Source organism: Spea bombifrons, chromosome 7, assembly GCF_027358695.1.
Source record: "Spea bombifrons isolate aSpeBom1 chromosome 7, aSpeBom1.2.pri, whole genome shotgun sequence".
Taxonomy (NCBI): domain Eukaryota; kingdom Metazoa; phylum Chordata; class Amphibia; order Anura; family Pelobatidae; genus Spea; species Spea bombifrons.
The window spans coordinates 29,762,966-29,790,780 of NC_071093.1; the positions used below are offsets into that span (position 1 = coordinate 29,762,966).

The 27,815-nt window shown below is 38.1% G+C and overlaps 2 protein-coding genes across 2 annotated transcripts; one reads left to right on the forward strand and one right to left on the reverse strand.

Annotated features, from left to right (window-relative positions):
* Positions 1–281: 281 nt before the first annotated feature.
* On the reverse strand, positions 282–15,960 carry MDH1B (malate dehydrogenase 1B). Its single transcript, XM_053471952.1, has 10 exons — positions 15,915–15,960; positions 15,584–15,696; positions 14,500–14,634; positions 13,856–13,998; positions 13,082–13,581; positions 12,328–12,469; positions 11,830–11,984; positions 2,789–2,928; positions 1,074–1,131; positions 282–612 (listed from the first exon to the last, which is right to left on the reverse strand). The coding sequence occupies exons 1-10, from the start codon at positions 15,934–15,936 to the stop codon at positions 428–430; spliced, it is 1,593 nt and encodes a 530-aa protein (XP_053327927.1). The 5' UTR covers positions 15,937–15,960; the 3' UTR covers positions 282–427.
* Positions 15,961–16,175: 215 nt separating this feature from the next.
* Positions 16,176–26,300, forward strand: FASTKD2 (FAST kinase domains 2). The gene is made up of 12 exons (XM_053471740.1): positions 16,176–16,359; positions 17,075–17,845; positions 18,214–18,317; positions 18,685–18,793; positions 19,390–19,513; positions 21,055–21,194; positions 21,889–22,061; positions 22,706–22,869; positions 23,350–23,574; positions 23,748–23,835; positions 25,498–25,612; positions 25,848–26,300. The coding sequence occupies exons 2-12, from the start codon at positions 17,138–17,140 to the stop codon at positions 25,980–25,982; spliced, it is 2,085 nt and encodes a 694-aa protein (XP_053327715.1). The 5' UTR covers positions 16,176–16,359; positions 17,075–17,137; the 3' UTR covers positions 25,983–26,300.
* The last annotated feature ends 1,515 nt before the right edge of the window (positions 26,301–27,815 follow it).

Below are 27,815 nucleotides of genomic sequence, written 5' to 3' on the forward strand. Positions count from 1 at the left end.
AAATTAACATCAAATTAATGGTGCTGTTTCAAGAAGACATACCACGAAATGAGTGTTTTGTACACTGAACAAATAAAACAAATCTGTCATTTAATTCATTCCACCATAGTTTAAATGCATAAAGTCAAGAATATGCTTAAACTGAATTTCTGCTCTACTGGTAACATAGCCTTGTGACCTGCCAGTGCCCTTTTCTTGCATTGCATGACTATAGATAGTAACTAATCTGGCCCCGATTAAACATGAATGGGAGGAAATCTGATTAAATAAATCACAGAAAATGGACATTCAAAAGTTTTATTGATAATGTTGCTAATATTTAATTTAACACTTTTACAATCAGCCCAGCAATCAACCATCATATTTAGAAATAGTACAAAGATACTACAAACAATGTATAATGTAATAATATTAGCAGTAAAGAGGTTCAGCTCATGCTATCAGGTTGATCATTGGTACTTCCTTCTGTGGGCAAGTGATCATCGGCACTTGGCTGAGTAGATAAAACCTCTCCACGTTCTGTTGATGTGTCTTGAGTGCAACATGAAGGGCATATAGATTGCGGACCATTTGTTGCCTTTTGTAGAAATGTGCCAAATGATATACCTTTCCCTGAAATGGAGAACAAAACGGTCATAAACCAAGAGCCTAGGCAAAAGGCGGCATTGGGCTGGGAACTTGCCATTTATATGCCATTTACATACACAGAGTGTGCCATAACACATAGTGAATTGGAGGAAGAGGTAAATAGGAAGAGTTTTAAAAATATTTGGTTCCACATGGGGAAAAATGAGATATGCGAGAAAACTAGTAGAGCTAACATCATGTCCCATGAATTTCCTCCTTTTTCACCAGTGTTGATAACTGATATTATTAAATTCATGTCTATGTTGGAGAACCTACTCTATGTCTGTTTTGATGACTTCTGACATCAGTAAAGACATTATTATTTCATATATATATATATATATATATATATATATATATTCTGAACTTAAATATTATTTGTTAAGAAAGAAAACTATTTTCTATGTTATCGTCATATTATAATTTCAAAAATGTGTTCTACTTACCAGTATGCAAATGTTCTTTAGGCTCTTCTCCAGGTACTCCAAATGCAATCACTTTTTCCTGATGTGACATTTTTAGACAAATTTACAGAAAAAAAACCAAAAACATAGAATCATTAATGTTATTCTAAATGTCCTATTCCACTTATTAATATTTGTAAATCTTAATTAATCTTCAGTATTTTAAACACAGGTATCCACACAGAGACCTAAATCATAGTTGTCAATCGAGATGCAGATGCTTTTTTCTCCCAAAAATTCCCTCCAAAGTGCTTACACACAGCAGTGCCCGCCATTCAGTATTATATACATAAAATGCTATATACTGACTATATTTATGCATTATTATCATTTCATTATCCCCCACCCTCACAGCTTCTTGAAGTCTAGAGCCAATTCTGTTTTTTTTACCACTTTTGGCTGAATATCGAAATTATGTATTCTAATTCATCATAAAATAAGTTGAAAATAATGCAGTATGGTGGTGTTGAGAAATCACTGCAAGTCAACTATACATTAGTACTGTATATTGGATGGTTTTCAATAAAGGGTATATGATGCAGGCGAATCTATGATGGAAAAGGTAAACTTGTGTTTTAGTATTAATCAAACAAATTGACTCTGCTGGTTACTCATATAAGATTAATAGGAAAAGCATTATTATCTCAGGTCAGTAATAACATTTAACGAACATTGATGTGTGGAATAAGGCAATAACCACCCAAAATAAACTTTTTAAATGAATACTTTTGTAGAACAAATCTAATAGGAAATAATTGGATAGGAGATAAAGTTCCCAATATACATGACACATTGTTGTACCCTTTGGGAGGATCATTGAAATTGCTCCCATGAGATTTGTGTAAGATAAAGTAAGGAAGGCCTTTCAGAAGCGTCATTCTGCATTACCTAGTGCACCAAGATTAACAAGGGCTTTCCTAAGGACTAATGCTGGGGTTATTAAACCCCTAGGCACAGCTCACCATAGAGCAAACGGAAGCTGCTCAGGCTGCCTTAGAGCATCATGATTTCTAATCTTACATCCACTTAAATGATGAATTAAATCCTTTGGTAACATTGCTTTCTAATTGGACAATATGCAAGATCGCTAAGAAAGAATTAATAATGCAAGAACGTATTGCAATGATCTGCCTACTCTCCATTCCAGATCATTTCATTTTGAAAGCCTTCAAAATAATGGGCATAATTATAGTAGAAAAAGACACGTGGATAAGACTCACAAATTGCCTATTAACATAAGACGGCCATTAGTAACACTTTGGCATTTGTACTAATCAGTGATCACGTGACCCGCATCGACTTCTCCTGCGTAAAAAAAAAACTGCAGCTTGATCTCATATTCCAGCTTTGCGTCGTCATCATTTTGATGAAGAGGTCAATTAACTGAATAGGGGGTCGTACCCTACAATGTATCTCTATTGTGATGACGCTGATTAGACGCAGCCTCTATTACTTTTTTTTTGCATAGTGCAAAAGACATAAACGCCAGCATCTTGTAAAGACCATAACGTTCAAATGTTATGATATCCACCATCTGTATTTCTGTAAAATCTATACTACTATAATTTAGTAAAATAAGATATTAAATATTTGTATATATTTTTTAGATTTATTTTATTACTTGATATGAGAAATATTTTGTTATCTTGCCATAATTATTATAATACCCTTATGACATTCCAGTAAAAGGTTATTACCTTGATGAGCTCGTTTGCTGCCTGTAATAAAGCTTCTTTTGTTTCCTCTGTAATGTTAACATGCTTGTACACCTGCCATTCTCCATGCTGGAACTGTACCGGCATGGAGTATACAATACCAACAGGGAGTTCAAAGTGCCCTAAAGGGAAAAAAACAAGCCAAAAAACAAATAGATATAAAATCTCTATTTAATATATTCTAAACAGATTTTATATATTTATATATATATATATATATATATATATATATTATAACTAGGTGTCAGTGTCCATTTTTATGGTTAAGCTGACAATAGCCAAAATCTCAATCAGTAATTTCCAATATGATTATTGCAATATTCTATGGTTTTATTGATAAACTGGTTAGCCTTAGCAATAAAATTACTATAGTATATACATCAGTTACTAGAATAGGTTAGTATTGATCAGCTATATAATCGCCAACGCGCATTTGTGAGGTTAACTTAATTTTCATCATTCAAAGAGATCATTGTTAGTTCAGTTTAAGACGTTATTGGTTTAGGAAAGGCGTAATTAATCTCCAGTACACGGGGACACTGTTATCACGTTTATAGCCATCCACATTAGTTCCTGACACTGCCTGTAAATATACAAGTGTGAAACTTGCTCCCCAATAGATTCTTCTACGCAAAATACTTAACGATAATACCAATGAATAACAGAATAGTTAGCATTTGTTATTTTTTATATTCATAATTAGTATGTCAAATGGAGACATCGTCTGTTTAATAAGTCCTATTAAACCATCTCAGTTTGACGGATCCATCAAACACATAAGCAGGGTGAGAAATTGCGTATGAATGAAAAATAATGCAGTGCTAAAAAAGGCTTTCACCAATGTGTAAATAATAAACTGACGCTACCTTCTTCTTATAGCTGTGTTATATTCTTATAGCTGTGCTATATTATGGTTTAGACACTCCCCCTTTACTACTTTAAGTACATGGATGCCTTCAGAAAGGGTCTGGATATATTTTTTTTTTGAAAAGCAGAACACACAGGGCTAATAATGATAGAATAAACATCAATATTTTGGGGGGGGAGGAGCGATGACGTAGCACGTGAAACGTGCACGCGCGCGGCGTCGTGGAGCCCTGGGCATGAAACCCAACCCTACCTCAGCGGTATACTTCGGTCCTGCCGGTAATGTTAGTGCCGAAGCGGCACAAACGAAGTAACCGAGACCCGAGAGGAACGAGCGGTGAGGCGGCGAGGCGGCGAGGCGGAGAGGCGGCAGTATAAATTTTACCTCCGTTGAGGTCACGCTTGCGGCATATGCCGCATTGAGTTTAATCCTGGAGGCCGACATGTCTTGAAGGCCCGGGTGGCTTTTTTTTGAAAGCTTGCTGCGAATGATGGCGGCCCCCAGAAAGAGGGAAAGCCGCTGACGCCTGGAGGTGACGGCGCAGTATACAAGCTCGAGTCTATAACAGAAAGACGCCGATGGTTCCTCAAAGAGATAACCCGCGCACCAAACTAAGAATATAGCCGGACAAATGACTGCTGATTGCTGAGGCGATATATTCCTTCAGATAAGTTTTCAAATTTTTTCTAACAAATTATCTATTCAATACTATATGGCAGTATAATCAACGGATATTTATATATACTAAAATCTTTGATATACACCTCTTCAAAATTATTTCACGAACTTGAATATTAAGTTACATCAATAAGATACCTATAACATAAATCTACATGCTCAAATTACAAGACTGTTTAAGGATACAGCTATTACATGGGAGTATAACCAACGGATATATGTGCATACTAAAATCTTTGATATACACCTCTTCAAAATCATTTTATGAACTTGAATGTAAAGTTACATCAACAAGATACTTATAACATAAATCTACATGCTCCATTCACAAGATTGCTTGAGGATATAGCTATTACATGGGAGTATAACCAATGGATATATCTGCACATTAAAATCTTTGATATACATTCTGATATACACCTCCTTGAAAGTAGTGCTATACCAAGAAGATACTCCTAATACAAACCTACACAGACTTTCAGAATTAGTTAATTTTTTTTTTTTTTTTTTTTTTTCTTGCATTTTTGTGTGTGAATTTCAAATATTTTGCCTAAATATATAGATATATATATACACATTCCTCAGATACAGTGTTATATACACCTAAGGATCATAGGAATGTGCTGTCCTCCTTGCAATAATAAGTCTTGTAATAATCGCATACTAATTAAACATTAAATAAATTTATTCCGAAACAACTGGAATTAAAGTACAAGAGAATTTCCAAGAAGAAATAACAATGGCAACAAAAAGGGTAACTGAAAAAGCCTCAAAGAGAGAAAAGAGAGATGAAAAGAAGGATAGACCAGATAAAAGACTGTCTTTTTTTTCTCCCCAAACTTCTAAACCCGAAACGGAGAGATCAGATCCAGACTTTATGATGAATAGATCTAGCTCGGGGGAAGAGGAACAACACACCAGAAGTCTATCATCAGTAGAACTAACATCTCAAATTCAAGAACACTTGAAAATAGCGCTTGATACACAATTTGAAAGAATAAAGCAAGAAATTCATACACAGATTCAAGACTTGAAAATTGATCTTTTAGCAGTCGCTACTCGTGTAAAATCTAATGAAGAAAAAATTGAAAACCTAATGATGTTGGACTTAGGTCACCAAGATAATATCAAACAGAATAACATGAAACTTCAAATACTAGAGCAAAAACTGGCAGACATAGAAGATCACTCAAGAAATCGGAATTTAAGAATAAGGGGGATCTCAGAATCGGCTCTTAAAGAGAACTTGGAAAAATATCTCAAAGAATACTTAGCAAGTATTGGAATAAAGCAAGAAGAACATGCTCCCATATGGGAACGTTGTCACAGGACAGCAAAAGCAGCCAATTTATCTCCAGAGATTCCTCGTGACGTCCTTATCCTCTGTAGAGACTTAAATATGAAAGAAAAAATTCTGAGAGCATATAGAGAAGTATCACCGCAAGAACAATTTAATAAAATAAAGATCTTTCCGGACCTATCGTATTACACCCGTATGAAAAGAAGGCAATTTGCACAATCAACGGAAATTTTGAGACAAAATAACATCCGGTATAGATGGGCTTTCCCGGTGAAAATTATTTTGACTTATGAGTTTAAAACATGGACATTTGATACGCCGGAGAACTTAAGGAAATGGCTACAAGACCACAATATACAAAAAACTTAAAATTAGATCTGAGGTGGGGGGGGGGCGGCTGGGTCCTTTTTTTTTTTTTTTTTTTTTTTTTTTTTTTTTTTTTGCTCTTTACTACACATTTTCACACACCAACATATTAGGTGACACTATCCATGGTAACACAGCACATTATTAGTTGTTTTTTTTTTTTTTTTTTTTTTTTTTTTTATTGTTCTTTAGACGTAATCACTAAGCATTTGCATTTCTGCATGTTATTATTAGGTGATATTACCTACAGTACCACGACACATTATTAGTTTATATCTTAGGGATATTAACCTCACAAACAACGATTCACTATTTAGGACACACGACACATACTAATTCACTCTATAAGGTTTAAAACACCTTTATTCACTATATTAGATTAATAAATCCCAACATATAGGAATCATACAAACACACACACTATTTAACTCTTTATAGTAATTATTTTTAACCACATAACCACAATGAAAGAAGAGAGACAAGTATCACAAATATATTTATTTAATTTTTTTTTTTTTTTTTTTTTTTTTTTTTTTTTTTTTCCCCTCTTCCTCCCATATTGGGAATCTGCCCTGGGCTTCATATTGCCATTGAATGATGGCAAAACTATTCCACAATAACAGTATGGGGATTGATTGTGGAAGCAGGCGGTGTTATCCGGTGATACCCTACCTGCATGTATATGTTTTTTTTGTTAAGTATGTTAATGTTTATCTATATGTTGATTCTAAGTCTTTCTTATATACGTTAAACTTGATGTGTGATTTAAAGGATATTACCTATAAAAATTCAAATGGGTCTGATTAAATTTGCCACAATAAACACTCAAGGCCTTAACTCTCCTCAAAAAAGGGCTTTATTATTCCATAGATTATGGAAAGATAAAATAAATGTCTGTTTCTTACAAGAGACTCACTGGCGAATAATTGATAAAATGAATTTATGTAATCAAAGATTCCCAGTATGCATACAAGCCTCATTGAAACTACAAAAAAAGAGAGGAGTGGCTATATTATTTTCTAAAGACTTAGAAGTAAAATTTAAATATGTAGAAACAGATTTAGATGGTCGGTTTATTATAATTATTGCCGAAATAAATAATAAGATTTTTACTTTGCTCAATGTATACGCACCTAATAATGGTTCAGTAACCTATTTAACAAAACTTCTGGAAAAAACGTTAGAAATAAAACAGGGCCCACTGATTTGGATGGGAGATTTCAATTGTGTTTTAGATCCTCAGGTAGATAAAATGACATGTAAAAGATTAACTATTGACCGAAATATTCTCTCCCAAGCACGTCGATTTCAGGCATTATTAAAAAAGCACTCTCTTTATGATGTATGGAGAGTTTTTCACACAACAGAGAGAGATTATACCTGTTTCTCAAAGACGCACCTTGCATATTCAAGAATAGACTTAATCTTGGGAGACTGCACTCTAGTATCTAAAGTGAAAAATGCTAAAATACATGATATTACATGGTCAGATCACAATTTAATTACAATGGTTATAGAACAAGGAGGAGAGAAATTAAGTAATGACTGGAGACTAAATCACAATTTGATAAAAAAACTGGCAGATATTAATCATATAAAAAGATTAACACAACTTTTCTTTGTAGAAAATGATGTGGAAGGAATGTCTGCATCAAATCTCTGGTGCACCTATAAAGCAGTGATAAGGGGGCATTTCATTAAACTAGGCGCAGAGACAAAAAGAAAAGCACAAGAGAAACTTTCTGATCTGTATATTTCTTTATTTCAGCTAAATAAAATTAATAAACAAACTCCATCTAAAAGCAATACAGAGAAAATTGAGGTTTTAAGAATGAAGATAAACATTAAGCTTGTTGAACAGACTAATAAAGCCCTAATGGCATTAAAATCTAATAGATACTATAAAGGAAATAAAGCCGATAAATTATTAACGAATCAGCTAAAGAAAAAGAGAGAAAAGAAAAATATCTCTAAAATAATTCATAATGGCAAGACCTATATGGCCCCAGATGAAATAGGTCAAGTATTTAATAATTCCTTTAGGACTCTATATAATTTACCAGACAATACAGCAGAGTCTGATCTACAGGACTATTTTTTAAACAGATCTTTCCCTAAACTTTCTAAAGAATCTTTAGTTAGTTTAAATAATAACATTGCTCTAGAGGAGATTCAGAACGAAATAAGAGGGCTAAAAGAAAATAAATCCCCAGGGCCAGATGGCTTTGATGCTAGCTTTTATAAAACTTTTATAGAGGAAATCTCACCCTATTTAGTAAGAGTTTTCAATGAATGTATAGAAAAAGGAGTTCTCCCAGAAGAACTCCTTCGAGGTAATATAATCCCAATTTTAAAAATAAACAAGAACCCAGAAGATCTAACTAGCTACAGGCCCATATCACTTCTCAATCTAGATGCTAAGATTTATGCTGGAGTGCTTGCGAAAAGATTGAGCGTAGTCCTTCCACAATTAATACATGCAGATCAAGTTGGTTTTATCAAGGGACGGTCAGCGGTTAGCCACGTGAGAGCTTTAGCGGGTATCTTTGAAGAGAACCCGATAATAACTACACCCCAACTGACCCTGTCGCTAGATGCGGAGAAAGCCTTCGACAGGGTCAGCTGGAGATTTATGGCCGAAACACTCAAAGCCTTTGGATTTCATGGAAGAATTCATCAGGCAATAATGGCCCTGTATAATAAACCTATGGGCAAAGTAGTGGGTCCGGGTATTAAATCGTTATGGTTTCCTTTCACTAATGGCACACGTCAGGGCTGCCCTCTATCTCCACTCCTTTACGTTTTAGCCTTGGAGCCACTTGCAAGGGATATTAGAGCGGATCAAAACATTAAGGGATGTGGAAAAGAGGGCACACAAAAAATAAAACTATATGCAGATGACATTTTACTGACGGTTAAAGACCCATTAATATCAGTTAAACACATTATGAAATGGATAGATCAATATAGTTATGTATCTAATTATAAGTTAAATATTGATAAATCGATTGCCCTTGCGTATAACCTTGATAGTACTCAAAAGCAACAAATCGAAACATTAGGTTTTAAATGGGCTGAAGACTCTCTTACCTATTTAGGAATAAAAATTAACAAAATACCAAAATCTTGGATGGAGATTAATCTCCTCCCTCTAATTAAAGATATGAATGCCTCTTTTAAAAGCTGGCGAGGATTATTTATTTCATGGTGGGGCAGATTAAATGTAGTTAACTCATATATCTTGCCAAAATTTATATATATATTTAGGATGATTCCACACATGGTCCCTACAAGCTGGTTAGATTTAATCCAGCAATACATTAACAAATTCATATGGGGACCTAAAAAACCTAGGTTAAAATGGCAAATAATGGCAAAAAAGAAGAGTAATGGTGGCTTAGGACTCCCCCTCGTGAGAGAATATGCTCAAGCCGCCTTGTTTACACATGCTATTCAGACACAAAATAATAAAGCGCCACAGGAATTTTGGTATAGAGAAGAATTCCCAAAGAAATACCCTCATAAAGAACTACAGTCTTTGTTCTGGATCTCCTCTATGAAAGCTATAGAATACACCGAATCAGGAACTAGCCTAGCTCTTCAACATCTTGTAAGAAATTGGCATTGGGTTAAAGCTAAACTTGGACTTGCGAATCTGATAATAACTAGCCTCCCACTAACTATAATAGAACATACGAATGAAAATCTAAAGCTTTCCAGTTGGAAACAAAAGGGTATAATATTAATAAGCGATTTAATGCAGGGAGATACACCTAAGACTTTTAACCAACTTCAATCAGAATTTAATCTCCCAATAGAGGAATGCTTTAGGTATTTAAGGGTTAAGAGCTATCTCTTAGACTCCTTACCTCAAAATACGGATTTAACAGTATATAACTTGTTCAAACAAGTAGTAGAAGGAGAGGATAGCAAGAAACTACTGACAAAAGCCCTAAATCTGATCAGACTATGTAAAAAAGATTATATTTCTCCAGCACTAGCAAAATGGGAGAAAGACTTGGATATTAAAATCAAACCTGAAGATTGGAACAAAGCCTTAAATACCACTTATAAAAATATACATTGTTTAAATTTAAACGAGTTACAATTTAAAATTATGTATAGGTGGTACTTGGTTCCTACTATCTTAGTAAAAATGTTCCCTAATAATCTCCCAAATTGCTGGCGCTGTGGTGCAGAAAGGGGAGATATGCTTCATATTTGGTGGAACTGTAATCCAATTCGAAAACTTTGGCAACAGATTTCACATAAATTAGTCCAGGCATTTGGGAAACAGTGGAAATTAACGCCCGAAAGAGCGTTACCCCATTTAAATCTGCCAAATAATGGAAAAAACAATATAATATTCCTTCTTCATTTATTAACGGCAACCAAAATAGTGATTGCTAGAAATTGGAGATCCTCGGCTCCAATTTTATGGACTAAAATAAAAACTCAGTTAATACATCAATGCCATATGGAAAAAGGAATATCAGTTCAATTTCTTTGGAATCCTGAAAGATATAAGCTATGGGAAGGGTGGATAGACTCAGTGAATGATGGTAAATTTGACCCTGAAAATGAAAGAAACTTATTTAGATAACTCCTTAAAAATCACACACTTTTGAGTTTTGTTTTCCCGTTGATAATAAACCTGGTAAAGACAAATAGAATCAATTGTAAGTCCTGTACGTCTATGTGATGTTATATTTTTGTTGTCTTCTTTAAATGCAGAAGTGATAAATGTTTATTTTTTCTTATGTATAATATTTCTGGATATCATGATGTTAAGATGATTAGACCTCAAGTTGTTATCTATTACTCTGCATTTTTGTTTAATAAAAAAAAAAAAAAAAAAAAAAAAAAAAAAGAATAAACATCAATATTTTAGAGCTTTTTCCTCCAAGGAGAAATCTGATTGCTTTTTGGAGTTTTGGGTTTTTTGATAGGTAGAAGGGTTGAACTTGATGGACTTATGTCTTTTTTCAACCTAAATTCCTATGTTACTATGTAAGATGCAAACATAGAGTAAGTGAGGTGTTCAATTAAACAAAAGTCTTGCCCTTATCTTTCACAACTACAATGTATAATGATGGCATTAATTAAGTGCAAACAGAAAGAACCAATGTTCCACGTGAAATGATAAATTCAAAGAAATCAATACTTCCCCACACTAAAAGCAGCTTCCATAAACACTCTTCCTCAGTGTGTATTCAAAAGTCAACCGCAAACAATGGAGCGCATATACATGGGGGAAAAAATAATGATAATAGTGTAATATGTAAACCAAATACTAATATGAAAAAGTGTAAGATCCACTCACAAACGGGCTGGAAATATGAAGCTCATCAAAAAGAAACGGACTCAGGATGTACTTGAATGTAAAAGCTGAAAAACCAAGGAGAACCAACAATGGTGCAGTATCTTAAAGCCTTGATGGTATAAATAAAGATTGCACTTACATCAGAGAAGTAGCACAACTCAGAGAGTAATGTGCAAAAGCCAGATACATAGGGTACTCCGGTAGACAGCTATTGTAATAACAAATTTTATTCGTCTCTACGCGTTTCGCCGATAGTACGTCGGCTTCTTCAGGAGACAATAAACCAGGAAATCAATTAAAACAATTAAAATAAACCTGGTGTCGGTGTCAGAACATGTACACAGAGCTCCTGAGCAAACGTGCGCTGGATCCAAAGGTGCTGCCTGACCGACGATAGGTAACAGCTGCCGGGAGAGGTGTCGCTAAATAAAACACTGCATACTTTACGGAAATAAGTATTTCAGAAGTATATCAGTTGCAATATTTACCTTCACTTATTACACCCAGCGACACAATCTCTTGTGTATTTGAATCATTTTGCCACCAGGACAAGACTTTGGCTATAGATCGAGCAGTTGACATGCCGTTACGGTGCTCCCTCCGCTTATTCCATTCTTTAACGAGATCATCCTTCAGCCATTTCCTGCAAGAGGAACGGAAATCATTGCAACTCACTGAGACCGGGTTTTCTTTTTTATGGAATTACCTGTTAGTGGAATACGGAGGAACCTGATTCTAAATTCAGGTTTTGTTACGTGACATTAACAGCAACACTTAGCATTTACAAAGCCTGCTTGAAATTCATTATAGCTGTAACATTTCATTGGTGTCAAATGAATGAAAATATTGCTGTCATAATAATGTTACATATACTGTATGTGAATACAAAACAGCATGACTTTTATACATGACAAGCAAAGGCACTACTTATATTCCTTTTGCAAATCTAAAACAGACATCAAAGCTCACCTAACAAATTTGAGTACCTGTCATGTATCATACTGAGCAATGGACGGGAGAAGTTGGGAGGTCCCCACACGGAGCTATCATATTGGTAAAGTTTTGCTTCATGAAGATCAAGGTGGTTAATTCCACCAATGTTGCCCCAGACAATGACATCCTTAACAGCTGATGAGAAATGCAAGACATAAGAACTTAGAAACCATTAATCATAATGAGACTCAACCACAGGACCACTCAGAAGAAGAGATAAGAGAATGATAACATTTTTCACAAGGCATTTGATTTGATCAGTAATTACCACACCATTATCTTCGACTACAAAACAAATATACATTTGTGTGGATGCTAATCCGCCAGATCAGGTCGCAGTTGTCGTATGGCTACTATGTGTTGGTTAAGCTGTAGGGAGGCTAAAAGCCACAATGCAAATTTCCCATATGACTTTCCCATACTGAGAGCACAAGAGGGAAGTTAATTTCAAAGGAGGAGAAACGCTAGAACGAGAGATCGTAATCGAAAACTAGAGGGTCAGAGGATTAGATGTAATGTAAGGGAATTTATTTTACAGAGAGGGAGGTAGATAAGTGGAACAGCATGCTATCAGAAGTGGTAGAGGCTAATACAGTGAGGCAATGTAAACATGCATGCTATCCTGAATCTAAGCAAGAGCAAGGACTGATTATGGTCTGAGTCCATTAGTTCAGAAAAAAACAGGGAGTCTACATGGACTGAATGATTCTCATTTGCTGCCAAATTCTATGTTTTTATGTTACTCACTTGCTGAATGTATATTCAGCTTCTTTGCTATCTGAGCTTTAGCTTCAAATTCCAATTGCGTGGGCAATGCTACTATATTGTGTTGGTCGATGGATGGTGCTCGGCTAGCAATCACTAGAGCCTTGAGGTTCACATAGCTGCTCCCTGCCACAATCACTTTGACATCCTTATTGGCATTCTGATCAATGAGAGAGCCATACTGAGCACACTCTTTGGTGACCATCTTCACACATTCTTCAGGGGATTCATCCTCCTTAGTAAGGACATCATCAAGAACTATGACATAGTTGGCCTGCAGAAACGCATCTTCAGTGATTGTGTGAATGGTGACCTTCCGGAGAAGTGGAAATGCCAAGTCTACTGCTTCCATTACTAAAGCTTGAAGAGTTTCTGTGCACTGATCGGTGTCCATCAAGTGTAACCAAATCTCTTTGTTCATCCCAAACACTTCACCACTGGCCAAAACAGGGATCAGACTATAGCATGCTGGCATTGATGCCCTAGAAAGAAAGTCAAAAATCAAAATAAAGTACTATAGGTGTTCTTTTCCATAAGATGTGAAAATCCAAGGATCTAGAAAGCTCATAAATAGGTCTATTTGGCCTTTTTTCTACCAACTCCCGATTTAACAACACATAGAAATGAAAATGATATTTATTACCTGACCGTAAAATACTCACTTCCTAATACACAAATAGAAACTGCAGTAAATATCCCCTTTTTCCTACTCTAGCAAAGCACCGGCACATTTCAACAACTGCTCTCTGTTCACACCTTGTTATCCAGACATGTAAAGGGTTAAATTTGTTTTGAATCTCCTCCTGCTCCTTTTGTACTTCAACGTGAGTCTCCAAGTTCTCTGCTGCAATTGCCGTCATGTGTGCGGTCACCATGGCTGAAGTAATATTATAATACTCCTAATAAAATAAAAACTGTCGTTATGTGTTTGGCCGAACAATCACCCTGCATATGATACATTCACCTCTAATAAGCTCCAGCCCTGGCTTGGCGGGTCACCCAAGTGCGCATGTGTGGAAAAAGCTGCCATTGATTTCAATGGGAGCACTTTCCTGCTGTTGATTGGCAGCTTCAAGCAGCCAATCAGTGGCAAGAACAGTTGGACCCTGGATGAGTCTCTTCTGTGTCAGGCAAGTGATTTATTAGACTGTCCATTTAAGATTGGTGGCAACAGATGGTAGAACTAGCATTTCGATCAATTTCCTGTCCTGATGACCCCTTTTCCTCGAGCAAATCAAGACAGTAACGTAACATGACAGAGAAAATTGAATATTTGGGGAATCTATCAGAATTGCTTTAAGATTATAAGGAAAACGCTAATCTTTATCATCCATGATCAAAGCATAGTATGAATCAACACATAAAATGCATAGAAATAGTTTATTTTGTGTGAATAATACCTGAGCATGTTCCAGGAACTCATTGAACCCTCCAAGTAGTAACCCCTTTCCTCCTCGATGTACCAGCTCTCTCCATATTATCGGGGACCCTTTGTACTTCCATCCGTTTTTTCCACACACTTTTGTTAGCCATGACTAAGAAAACAGGAAAGTAGAAACTTGTTATGATAGATTTGAAAAGTCATTTAACCCACGCACATCATCTAGTCTCACAATCAGTAGCCATAATGCTAGCCCACACATACACAGCATTAGTTCTACAAACTTAAGGTTTAATGAAGTGGATAGTAGATTTTTCTGACCCATCCCTTAAGGACGTAATCAAAGCTAAAAAAAAAGACTTTTGTTGGTTCTTAATAAGTAGAGATGTTCTTTTGAAACAACTAATACTGAATCCAGATTTATTGCTAAGCAAATCAAGCCTTACATCTCACTTCCATATGGACAGTTTCTTGAACTTTCTCTATAGGGGAACAAATATCTCTGCAAGTATCAAGAAAATCATTCCTTTTAATGTTCCATTTCAGCCTTACTTATATATATATTAAGCCATGAAGATTAATTATGACATTTAAAGGTGGCTAGTGATATTGGATTGTAATAGATATAACTGGAAACTGTCTAAAAGTGCTGGCCCTGAGACTCTTTGAATATTAACCCTTTAATAGCCCATAGCGAAAATCTTATGTAGTGGCTCGCCAAATGTGTTAATCAAATGGCTCACACACCAGTCCCCTTTGAAATCCAGACTTGTCATTATTCAAAATCATACTTTGCGATAATAACTATGTCATATTGGAAGCAAAAGCACTAACTGGGAGGCTCAGGTATCTTCAGATCTGTGTAGGTTGTGAATGGGTCAGCTCTAGACTGTGTGACTCTGAGATTCTGCCCCATCACCATATTGGGGCAAAAACCCTGAGACTCTGGGGAAAACCCTAAGAGTTCACAGATATGGCAATGAAATGGAACATAATGCAAAGGAATAGAAGGAAGACACAAGAAAAGCAAGAAAGGAAGGAAGGCATTTTCCCAACACATTCCAAGCACACGCGTGGCGACGGATGTATTTGTAGTCTCACACCTCCCAGTCATCAGGATGTTGGGTGATCTTGTGCACTCTGAAGTGCGGAAGATTCTTTTGAAGATAATCCGCAAGGAGTTCAGCCTTGGCATAATAGGGACAGTTTGCTTTTCCTGCAAAATAAAATACAGTCTCCATAACAATGCTCTTGTATATACAAAACAAAAGGTCAGCACTTTATTGGTTGGGTTTGCTATAAAGTGCAGCCCTCATTAACAGGATTTTTAGATTATAGATCATAACCATGCGTTCACTTCAACAAGTAATCCAATATACTATCAGAATTTATCTCTCTCCATTAAATTATGCAGTATCCTCAGATCCCCTTTACCTGCCAGTACGAACTTCGCCATGGTATCATCAACTCAGGAAGCAGGGGTATATGATACTGGACGTTGCTAGGCAACAGAACGCCAAAAGTCGTCCAGCTTGGGGACGGCTCGTACGTTCTACGTCACCACGCAAGCGTACCCCTGTCCAAGGTCAGATAGGATGTATGTAGTTATAAGGGCAAAGTGATGTCCTTATATGTATATACATGTTTAGACATGTAAAAGTCAATCTGGTTTGTGGTTTAATGCTGCGCGCATTATGTTGTGTGTGTATATGTTTAGTTTCTAAACAATTTATAGGTGAGGTTTGACTTCGTATTTTGCAACGCGTACTGTATTTGATCCTTAGCAGACACCGTAGCTAGTTGGATACATCACGTGACTGCAGGGTCGTGGAGTCGCACAGTGTTTCAGCATGGCATGCTTCTCGAGTGCCGGGTGAAGGTGAGTTGGACAGATCCCAAGGTCTTGTCCGAAAACCTGCGGTTCTGTTCTATGTGCTGCTTGTCTGCCTTCGCGAATATATCTCACGTGATTTATCGGGGTCTGAGTATTCTTCCCGGAAACATATTAACACATGGTTCTGTCCTGCATTATATGGGATTCCTGGCATGACGCAAATAAACACATACGGTAATCATGGTACCTTGCATTAGATCGCAAGCTTTTGAAATAGTTTAGTCATTTTCTCCATGCATGCTGTACTTCTGGGGATAACATGCTTAGGGACTAGACCTAAGTAGACTTAAAAGCTTGCAATCAAATGCAATTCTGTTAGCCAGTTGGTATTATATTCATACCAGGTCAGCTAGCATTGTCAGGCGTGCTTATATTCATCCCAACTGTTCCGCTTTGACGCTGCCATAGTTTTCAGCGGGATCCATTTCCTGCCACTCATTGGCCGACCAGCAGCCAATCAGTGCTAAGAATAGTCAGGCCATGGAGGCAGATGGCAGCTGCTGCTGCAGCAGGACTTCCCCATCTTTGTCAAGTGATTTCATGTTTTTTTTGTTGTTGGAAGAATGCATATTAAAGAACTCTAAAATACATCCTTCTATACAGGGGCTTCAAATGGTTTGTGATCATTGTGCACTGTGCATCTTCAAATAGTTTAATATGAATGCTCTGGGTAAATAACATGTTCTTTTGTGTTTTACAGATAAGGTGTTGCACATTGATGCCCAACTAGGTCTTGTCAAGCAAGCACCTTCTTATCGAGAGAATGAGTGACAAGGCATATTTGTGTTTGGTGCGCACTTTACGGCATTTGCAGTCATGCAGCTCTTCAGTTGGAATCAGGATCCCTCAATCTGCACAGAATTATACATCAAAAACAAGTTTAAGAAGTCTTAAACCTGCTAGACAAACACACCTGTTTCCCTCTGCATACAGCCAACCTGCTGCACCTTTAAGGTTTTTAAGTACTGTGGCCCCAGGTAGCGTAGGAGAACAAAACGTGGCGCCTGATATAGCAGACAAAGTTTTGGTTGATGTTAAAGGCAACTTGCATGAAGATAAACTGGACTCAAATAGTCTGAACTTTGTGGAAGAAGGCACTGAAGACCAATCGAGTCCTTCCAGAACTAAGGAAGTCAATATTCCTCACTACTCTGAGGTTTTCCGGCAGTGCTATTCTCCTTCTGATGTACTGGACCTATGCAGCGGTTCTTCACTTAGCCTGAAGCATGTTAGCAATAGTTTCACCACCATGTGGACAACCTTCAAGAAGATCAAACAAGGCCAAGGACAGAGACATTATGAGAAACAGCTTATGTTTGAGCACCCAAATTTCGAGAATTTATGTCGTCAAGCAATGCATACAGCTCACAAAATGACCCTCGATGACTTGGTCTATACTTTGCATGCCGTGGTAAAGCTTCAAGTACCCCAAAACTCAAGACTGGTCCAGACTTTATTAAGGGTCTGTCAGGTAAATGATGGTCAGAACAGTGCTCAGGCCGTTCACCTGCAGCAAGTAAAAAAACTCCCACAAACAAAAAATATCTGATAATTTATATACCTAACAATTAAAAAAACTGTTTACCTACCAGTAACCTTCTGCCAGCCAGTAAAGGATTTTTCAAGGTCTGGTTATTCATTTAATATTTTTTTATAAAATTTTTAGACTCTTGACAGTTTCCAAAAGGAGTTTGGAAACCCTTACAATCAATGGAAATTCTAGAGTAAATCCACAGTGTTGTGTTTATTTTTTCTACTCAGGCTTAACTGTACCGCTACATCATAATCTTATATTTATGTGTAATTCCAGACGTCGTCAATAATTAATGTTTTTCTTAGGAGCACCTCAATGAGTTTGAAGAGAGAGAGATGTCCATCTTGGCCAGCTCACTGAACGTGATGGAAAGCTGCAGAAATGTAGACTCTTTAAGATCGGGGCTCAGGTGAACACCGAGCTATGTTAAGAAATACATTTGTGTAGTGGGTTGTTTATCATTGGAAAGTCTCTTGGTGGCTAACATACACATTTTATCTAACCAAACAAAAAGGCTGAATATACCAAGGATATCCCGCTATGGTAACATTTGCCATTATTCTATATGTTCTATCAATGTATGTTTATAAAGAAAAAATCTCCTTCAGCCTCCATATGGGTTCTAATTCTGTACTCCACCACTGAGGTTGAATTCATCTGCATACGGTGCTGCCTTGGGTTTCAAAAATTGTTAGATTCAGTGACCACTGGGAAAAAAGAACAGGGAGAGAGAGGAAATTATTCTTTTTAATGATTGTTCATTATGGCCATCGTAGGTTGCTGGTGGAGGTACGAATGCCAGAAATTAATGGGATCCTTCCTCTCCAAACCATGATGCGGTGTATTGGAAAAGATGCTCCACTCTCACTTAAGAAGAAGCTTGAGGTACCAGAGTGCCATATGTATTCACTGTATACATGCTGTTGGCCCAAGTATAGGTCACACCTTTACAGTCCCATGCGCTTTGTTGCATATCATTCTAACCCTATCCACAAAGGTAGCCTAGAACCAAAATGCTAGGCAAATTTCCTCTGTAACACCCTTCTCGGACCTGATCTGTGAAGTGCGGTTGGTATCACTGTAGGGACTGTGAGCCTAAATGGATAGTTTCTTGCCCCTTTTCATAAGTAATATTAAGGAACAATCCCGGTAATGTAAGAAGTGCTCCGCTGTCCTTAGACATGCCATCTCTATATTTATTGTGAGTTATCTCACCAAGTTATATGTTGTATATGAACAGCTTAGAGCTTCATACAGGTGAAGCTACCTGAGATCAGGTGTTCACAATGCATAGTGACTTCTTGGAGCTGAAAAATTTAACTCGCCTACAAACACTTCAGTATACCTACCATTAACATGTAAACAAATATTCCATACCACATATGAACACAAAGACACAACGGATAAAACTATTTATTTTTTGTTATGTGTATATAATACTCTGTTGTAAGATGCTTTATTTTATTTCTGTTTTGTTTTAGAGGAAAGCTCTGGAGATGTTGGATCAGTTTACTCTCCCAAATGCCCAACATATGTTCACCACTCTTGCTGCTGTAAACATGCGTTCTTTTCCGCTTCTTAATTTCTGCAAACAGAAAATTATTGGTAAGTCCAGGGATGATCTTGCCTGCCTGGCCAAATGTTTGGAATCTGTCATGTGTGAATGGATGCATCACCCGGCATGGCTGGGAATTTAGCACCAAGCCAGGCGGTGCAGTTTGTAGGGAAGACAGGAGCTGCTGGATCACTTTGCAATGAAGAGGAGAGGGGCTGCAGAATCATGCCGTGTGTGGAGAGTAGAGGGGCTGCAGAATCATGCCGTGTGTGGAGAGTAGAGGGGCTGCAGAATCATGCTGTGTGTGTGGAGAGGAGAGGGGCTGCAGAATCATGCTGTGTGTGTGGAGAGGAGAGGGGCTGCAGAATCATGCTGTGTGTGTGGAGAGGAGAGGGGCTGCAGAATCATGCTGTGTGTGTGTGGAGAGGAGAGGGGCTGCAGAATCATGCTGTGTGTGTGAAGAGGAGAGGGGCTGCAGAATCATGCTGTGTGTGTGGAGAGGAGAGGGGCTGCAGAATCATGCTGTGTGTGGAGAGTAGAGGGGCTGCAGAATCATGCTGTGTGTGTGGAGAGGAGAGGGGCTGCAGAATCATGCTGTGTGTGTGTGGAGAGGAGAGGGGCTGCAGAATCATGCTGTGTGTGTGAAGAGGAGAGGGGCTGCAGAATCATGCTGTGTGTGTGGAGAGGAGAGGGGCTGCAGAATCATGCTGTGTGTGGAGAGTAGAGGGGCTGCAGAATCATGCTGTGTGTGTGGAGAGGAGATGGGCTGCAGAATCATGCTGTGTGTGTGTGTGTGTGGAGAGGAGAGGGGCTGCAGAATCATGCTGTGTGTGGAGTGGAGAGGAGAGGGGCTGCAGAATCATGCTGTGTGTGGAGAGGGGCTGCAGAATCATGCTGTGTGTGTGGAGAGGAGAGGGGCTGCAGAATCATGCTGTGTGTGGAGAGGAGAGGGGCTGCAGAATCATGCTGTGTGTGTGTGGAGAGGAGAGGGGCTGCAGAATCATGCTGTGTGTGTGGAGAGGAGAGGGGCTGCAGAATCATGCTGTGTGTGTGGAGAGGAGAGGGGCTGCAGAATCATGCTGTGTGTGTGTGTGGAGAGGAGAGGGGCTGCAGAATCATGCTGTGTGTGTGGAGAGGAGAGGGGCTGATACTGCATAATTCTGACACTTCATGTTCAGTGGTAAATTTGAGGGTTATTTGTTTGCTAAAAAACCTCAATTTTTATACTGGAGGTACATTACTTTTATATTTTATAATTCTGGTCATTTTGGATTTAAAATATACTTTTGACATCAGAGCCTCTTTCCAGAATATTTTGTTGCAAATAGGTTTATTCAGCATTACAATTTTTCTTATAAATCATCCCAAATTAATGTTGTGAGCCTTCTCAGATGTAATACTATTTTTGGAATACAAAAAAATCTTCAAATGTACCTAATAATAAAAGAACAAGGAACATTATTTTACATTTGCTATGTGTAAGCCGCGGAATCAGAGCAGAGGAAGAAAAGGGAGAATGATTACAAATCTTTATTCCAAGCTATTGTTTCCACTAATCATTCTCATCATCAATGTCTTCTGTTTTTCACAGAGAATGTAGATGGTATCCCTTTTTGGAGGCTGATCCATATACTAAATGCCTGCCATCAGCTGTCGTACCGGGACGAAGAGATGCTCACTGCAATTGGAGATTATGTTGTGGACACGATGTACATGTGGCAGAATAAACAGGTGGACTGGAGATTAATAGATCAAATCCTTAATTGCAGTGTTTAGGAATGAGGAGAAGGAGCGTTGACATCAGGACAGGCAGTCTCAGTCTTGGATGTTATGAATCCAGAATGAAACGGGCATATCTGATCGCGGTCTTCATATTTCTTATATTCAAAGGAGGAAAAATATCCTTCTTTAAAACTAGTAAGAGTATGAGAGGTTAAGATGTAACGTAAGGAAGTTTTCTTTTACTGAGAGGGTTGGGTAAGTGAAACAGTCTTCTAGCAGAAGTGATTAAGGTTTATGCAGTAAGAGAATTTAACATAGGCTTATGGCTATCCCGAGCAAAAGACAAGACTAGGACTTTTTTTTTTTTACACAGCATGGAAAAATAAATACACAGAATAGTTTTTCATTACTTTCAAAGTCTGTGTTTCTACGTATGTACATGTGGGCAACCACCAGAAAAGCACTGTGGCCAAGAACTACTGCTAGCATTACTACTTTTTCACCCACCGTGATATTCAATGTCCCTACTTCTGAAGATTTCTGTTAGCTATGCTGATTATTTTTGTAGTAAATATTTTGTGCCGTATTATAAGTACATAATCGTGTAGATTTCCCAGGAGCTGGAGTGCAATTACACCCATCTGCGACTCCTACTGGTTGTATTACCAGTGGCTTACTCGGTCCTTCCTTTTTTTGCTTGTAGGTGTCACTGTTCCTATTGCAGATGGAGACCCTTGGCTTCCGACATGTTTCTTTGCTGGATAGTTTTGCAAAGAAAGTGATGGAAAGCCCACAGGAGCTTACTCTAAAGGATTTAATTGCCATAATTAAAGTGTACTCTGCCTTGAACCATCTACCTGAGGAGAGGAGCCAAGAGTAAGTCTTCTAGATTGTATGCGTGTTTATATGTTACGTGTTGTTGTCGAATGGGGATAACAAGGTGTGCAGGAATAATTTTGAACCTTCGCCAAACCGGCCTCTGCAGCTATTTTAGCCTTGCGGTACTTGGGCTGTTTTGACAATCATTGAACTGTTTGGGGTGTTTATATTTTATGGATAAAACCTTAGTGGGGGAAAAACAACGGATCACGATTAGTCCAAGGTGACTATGAATCGTAGCAAATGTAGTAGCCTCTTACAAGATACACCTTCTATAAAAGCAGGAAGCATCAATAAACCTCAATGTGGTTTCCTTTGCCCCCACCTCCCATCTTTTTCATGGTGAATGCAATTGGCATAGCCAGCAGCGTTGTGTTAATGAATCCTTTTACTCACAGATGGAGATAGTGTTTAACATATCTGTAAAGAAAAAACAGTAAACGGCTCCTTAGTTATTGTTAAACTTCATTTCCCATTCGGACTAGGAAGCCTAAAGGCTATCTGAGCTTATAGGAGGTTCTAGTTCAGCAACAGCTGGAAGGTTACAGGAGTTCTCAGTGTATTATGTTGACGTCGCTTTTTGTGCCGTACATGATCACTTGCAGCTGCTTCTAACTTTTCTGTTCCTTTATCTTACAAAGGTTTCTTAAAGCTCTAGACACGTCTCTGCAGTTGTACCTGGTGCGGATTTCTCCAGTAGAGCTTCTGAAAGTTGTGTACTACTTTTGTATGCTAGGATTCCTCCCGCCAAGTCCACTGGAGACACTTCTGAAGGATGAGGTTCTGAATGAGTTACAAAACTCAGGTAATGTGGCTGTTGTTAGATCTTCACAGCTTTTAGCCCCGGAAGTGTTCGTGGCAGGTGGCTTGGTCACCCAAGCCTTACCTGAGCAGCCACCTTGTAACTCTAGTGTCATGATGGGCAATGTGGGGGCTGCGATGGACGTCCGTGCTGCAGCAACACAGACCTTCATTCCTTTTACATCTTCTTTGGCTGGCCAGGAGAGATCAGAGGATCATCAGCTCATGCACAGTGCTGTGAAAACTGAGGACGTGCTTTTTGTTTTGTAATGCATGGAAATGTTATGGGGATATTTTATTTCACTGTGTAGAAGTTTGTTTCATATTGCTATTAACACCCCCTCTTTACAAAGTTTTTTTTATTTTTTTTTAATTTTTTTGCATTGTTTTTGACCTCTTTTAAAAAGTATTGTATTGCCGCTGGCAACTGTTACAGTACACAATGATAGTACTTTTTATAACAGATACTTTTTTAACATTTCAGCCATAGGCAAACAAAAGGTGGAAAGGAACTTGCAAATGTTGCACAGTATTAAGTTGTGCTTGCAGCTGGATGAAAATGCCTCCTTTCCTGAAGCAATGTGCCAGATAAGGCCTCCTGATGTGACTTCTACAGCCCAACCAGAGGTCGAGACCACGCTCCACGCTATTCTGGGAGATCCAGCACTTGTACAGAAAAAAATCCACTTACCCAGTAATTACTATGTTGGTAAGGACCTCTTTGTGTTTCCAGTTTAAAGAGAGAAATTGACATGCAATCAAGGTGAAGTGTCTTCAAACACTCATGGATGTGTTCCATACTAATTACCTTCAAAGCACACATAATATCTTCAATAACATATGAATACAAAATTGATGGTAATTATTTATTTTTTTTCTCAGATTTTATGTTTGCGTTCGATACAGAACATAATAAAGTAATCCCTCTACCTGAGACACATCCATCTGATGACCCTCAACACACCGAACGGTATGAAACCACTTTCATTTATGAGAAGAGTATAGGATTCGGTTAAGAAAAGGCCCGGTCTCTTGCCAGAAAAATGTCTTAATGGGATTGTTTACAAATGATACTGTACATCCTCTTGGCTTTATTATCTGCTAGATGCTGCCATCAGAGAATGAGGGTTTATAGTCCACCAGAAGTAAACTTACAAAAGATTTCAGGACCTTAGGGGTCTCCTTTTCAGAATAATGGCCCTTTTCTGTGTTGTCCCAATAAAATACCGTATTTGCTCGATTATAAGACAAGTTTTTTTTTTCAGCGCAAATGCAATGAAAAATACCTCTCATCTTATATTCGAAGTCATCTTATAATCAGACCTTAGTCTGACCAGAAGACTAAGATCCAGATCCCTTGCAGCGCTGCAGGGGACATGGATCCTCCGGTCTGGTAGCTGATGGATGTCTGTGCGATGCGCGCAGACAACCTCCACTGCTGCCGGGGCTTCTATGACTAAGCGCTAGCGTCACATGCTGGCCGAAGCGGAGGTTATGTGCGTGCATCGCACAGACGTTCACCAGCTGCCAGAGAGGAGGATCCCCCACGGCGCTGCAGGAGACCTCCTCTCTGGTGAAGCCGCAGACAACCTCCGCTGCTACCCGACACTTCCGTCAGGGCTTTTGTGACGGAGTCATAGAAGCCCGGCGGAAGTCCTGGGTAGTGCATGCAGACGTTCACCGGCTGCCCCCACTTGACACCAGGGAGTGTGGAGCATGTGGGTCACGTCTAGAGATGCATTGGTAAGTTGGGGGGGGGCATATAGGGGGTATAAGGCATGTCAGGGGGGCAGAGTGGCATGTAGGGGTGTAAGGCATATCTGGGGGACAGAGTAGCAAGACGTGGGGCAGATGTGCATAACTGGGGGGCAGGTTGGCAAATAAAATAAAATAAAAACAAAATTCATTTTTCTCAATTTAAAAAAATGTTTACATGTGAATTAATATTTACTAGTAAAACTTTTTTTCTTATAATGTAGTCTTATATACAGGTTCTTTCTTTTCCCCCCCTAAATTAATATTCAAATTTTGGGGGGTCGTCTTATAATCGAGCAAATACGTTATTGATTTCAACTGAAGACTCCATTTTCTCTTGGGCTAAAAGGGCAGTGTACATTTTTTATATATCGTAGTCCACCAGATGCTATATCATGATTGGAGAGTTACTTTGCATCTGCAGTAGTATAGTAATACAAAAGTGCTTGATGTAATCAACATACTTACTCAAAAATGTAGGTGATTGTTTCTGAAGATAAAGGTTAACAATGTGTGTGTATAGCAGTATTTCACAATATCAGATGAATTTGTTGCAATGTGCTTCGATGCATGAGGTACTGCTAGAGACTATATATTGTCCAAAAAACATGTATATATGTATATGATATGAAAATAGCAGTGGCGACGTGAAATTTCATTTTAGTTATTTTGAATAATCCTCTCCACCGTAACTATTGTTGTGACCCGTTTGTATTTGTGCTCCATATCATGTCTGTCTCCCTGTCTACGTTGTGGCATTTGTGGTAGGTTAATGCAAGAGATTTCCACGTTACAAATTAATTTAAACTGATTAATTTGCTCCCAATGTGAACATTTCACTTCTAAAGCATTGCTTCCCGTTGATCCTTGTTTACAGGGTGGCGGTGCTATGTATCCAGTCCTCCCAGTTTGCTGCTGGGACTCTTCATCCACTAGGAATGCTGGCCATGAAAATGAGACATCTCAAGACACTTGGCTATCGCTTAATACTGGTAAGCGTTTAGACTTTGATCAATAAGTAATGTATGTGATTTACTTGCACAGCGTATTTGACCTTCTCCCAGGCAGAGTGTATAGATTTCTAGTGCTGTTACCTCTGCGCATTTGCTTCCTATGTTCAGGGCCACCACGGTATATTATTTCATGCATTGTATATGGAAGGCCTACACCATTTTCTTTACCGTGTATATCTACTAGGCTTTCATTTAACACCACCTTCTCCTGTAGGTTCCACTACACAAGTTTAGACAGCTTAAAGAGGCCGAGAGAGTCATGTTCCTGAGAAGCCAGATATTTCCAGGTGAATCTTCTGCTGCTGAAGAACTGGAGAACCAGAATGCACACACAACTCACCAGAGCTGATGTTCAGGACGCTGTGATGTTTATAGGATGCATGAAGCCTCCATCCACAGCATATCTGTGACCTTATTAAGTTGTCCTGGTGCATATGATCTCATGATCTTTTACTACCTACTGCCACCTCGTGACAAACGTTGGGCAGCACCAGTATACACCATCATGCTATTTCATCGTCTTTGTAACGTTTTGGTCATCAGTGTGTTTATGTGCAGAGCTTTTTATTTTTAAGACATTTTTGCTACTTTATGTTACGTTTTTTATTTTTTTATGTTTTTGCAATAACAACATTATTTGGCATCAAAAGGAAATAAATGAGGCAAATGCTTCCTATGTTTAAAATTTGTGGTTTTGTTCCCCCATGTCATAAGTTATGGCTTCACTCATTCAGTCATTCTGTAAATATACATTTTAGATGCAGCGTAGAGACGTTTTTAATATGTATATCTGCAAAGGAACGTGTAAAATATGTGTACCAAAAAAAAAAAAAAGTTTTTCACGTTTTGTCCTGAAGATTTTTGGCCAATAAACTTATAACTGATTATAACCGTGTTTCCAGTCCACTTATTTATCACGTATGCAGAACCTATTAACCATGTTAACCATGTGTGGTTAGTGAACAATGCTATACTGAAATCATAACATTTACTCTTTCAACCATTCCCGTACATATTAAGGTGACATATTTGTTGGCTACTGTAGAAGGTCGTACACTTTGGCCATGTTAAATGATCATTTTACTCAAACTATATTTAACATAGTCGTTAAATGTATGATTATACCCTTAATTATGGTATTACTTGTTGACATCCTCTAAAAGACTGACTACTATTTTTGTGCTATCTCCAGTTTATTTTGTGTATTTAATAAATGTGTTTTAAGTTTGACAGACAACGTAAGGCTTTTGTTTAGGTGAAATAATTTACCAACGACGGCATCAACCTTTCATGTAGTAGATACACACACACACACACACACACGTGCCCAGTGGCATGTTGGTGTTAAAAGTTATTTCAACAAAAAATACTACCTACCCCCCACCCATACCTGTAAGTACCCCATATAGAAGGGATGAGGTCCGTTGCTCACAATGTACTTTACTACAAAGATTTAATTGCCTATCTGTCGCTGGAAGGGGTTAAGGAAGGATCTGCTTGTGTCGCTCTTGTTGTTTTATGGGAGCTGTATTACATATTAGCAGTGATGTTACATACCGTTTGGGAGGTTTATATGTAACCACTAGGTGAAGCTGTTTGATAACTTTCTGAAGTGTGAGCATTAGCTTTAGGTTTTCGTACAGTAGGATCCATATTTGGTAAAATAATCATTCCGTCGACCCTGTAAATCGTTTGGGTCTATTCATTATGAAGTTGAGTGGTCAATTTGAGTTAAATGTTAACTTGACTGACCAAAATTGTATACCCTCATTTGCCAACACCCACAAAACAACTTATGTGTTGGTGAATATTTGCAAGTGCATGCAGCGTTCAATTTTGAGATTTGCAGACAAGGCCATGCAAGTTGCATTGCAACTCGCATTTCTTATCTGCAATTAGCAGACACCCTTATTGATTTATGCTTCAAAAATATTTATATTGAAAATAAATGTAAAAAAGGTGGCAATGGAAGCTCAGTTGAACTGAGGAATAAATTATATTCAAAGTCTCATTGAAACTCATCCCCTGCCTCCATGCACCTTCCAGCCCAAGCTTGGTTAGATGGACACCCCACATCTTTCAATTCCCCCAAGTAGGGTGATGTGGTATATTCAAGCAGCCTCTGGATACCATGAGGGGAAGTAAACCCACCTCACTGTCTTTCTCTTATTGCATCCTGGAT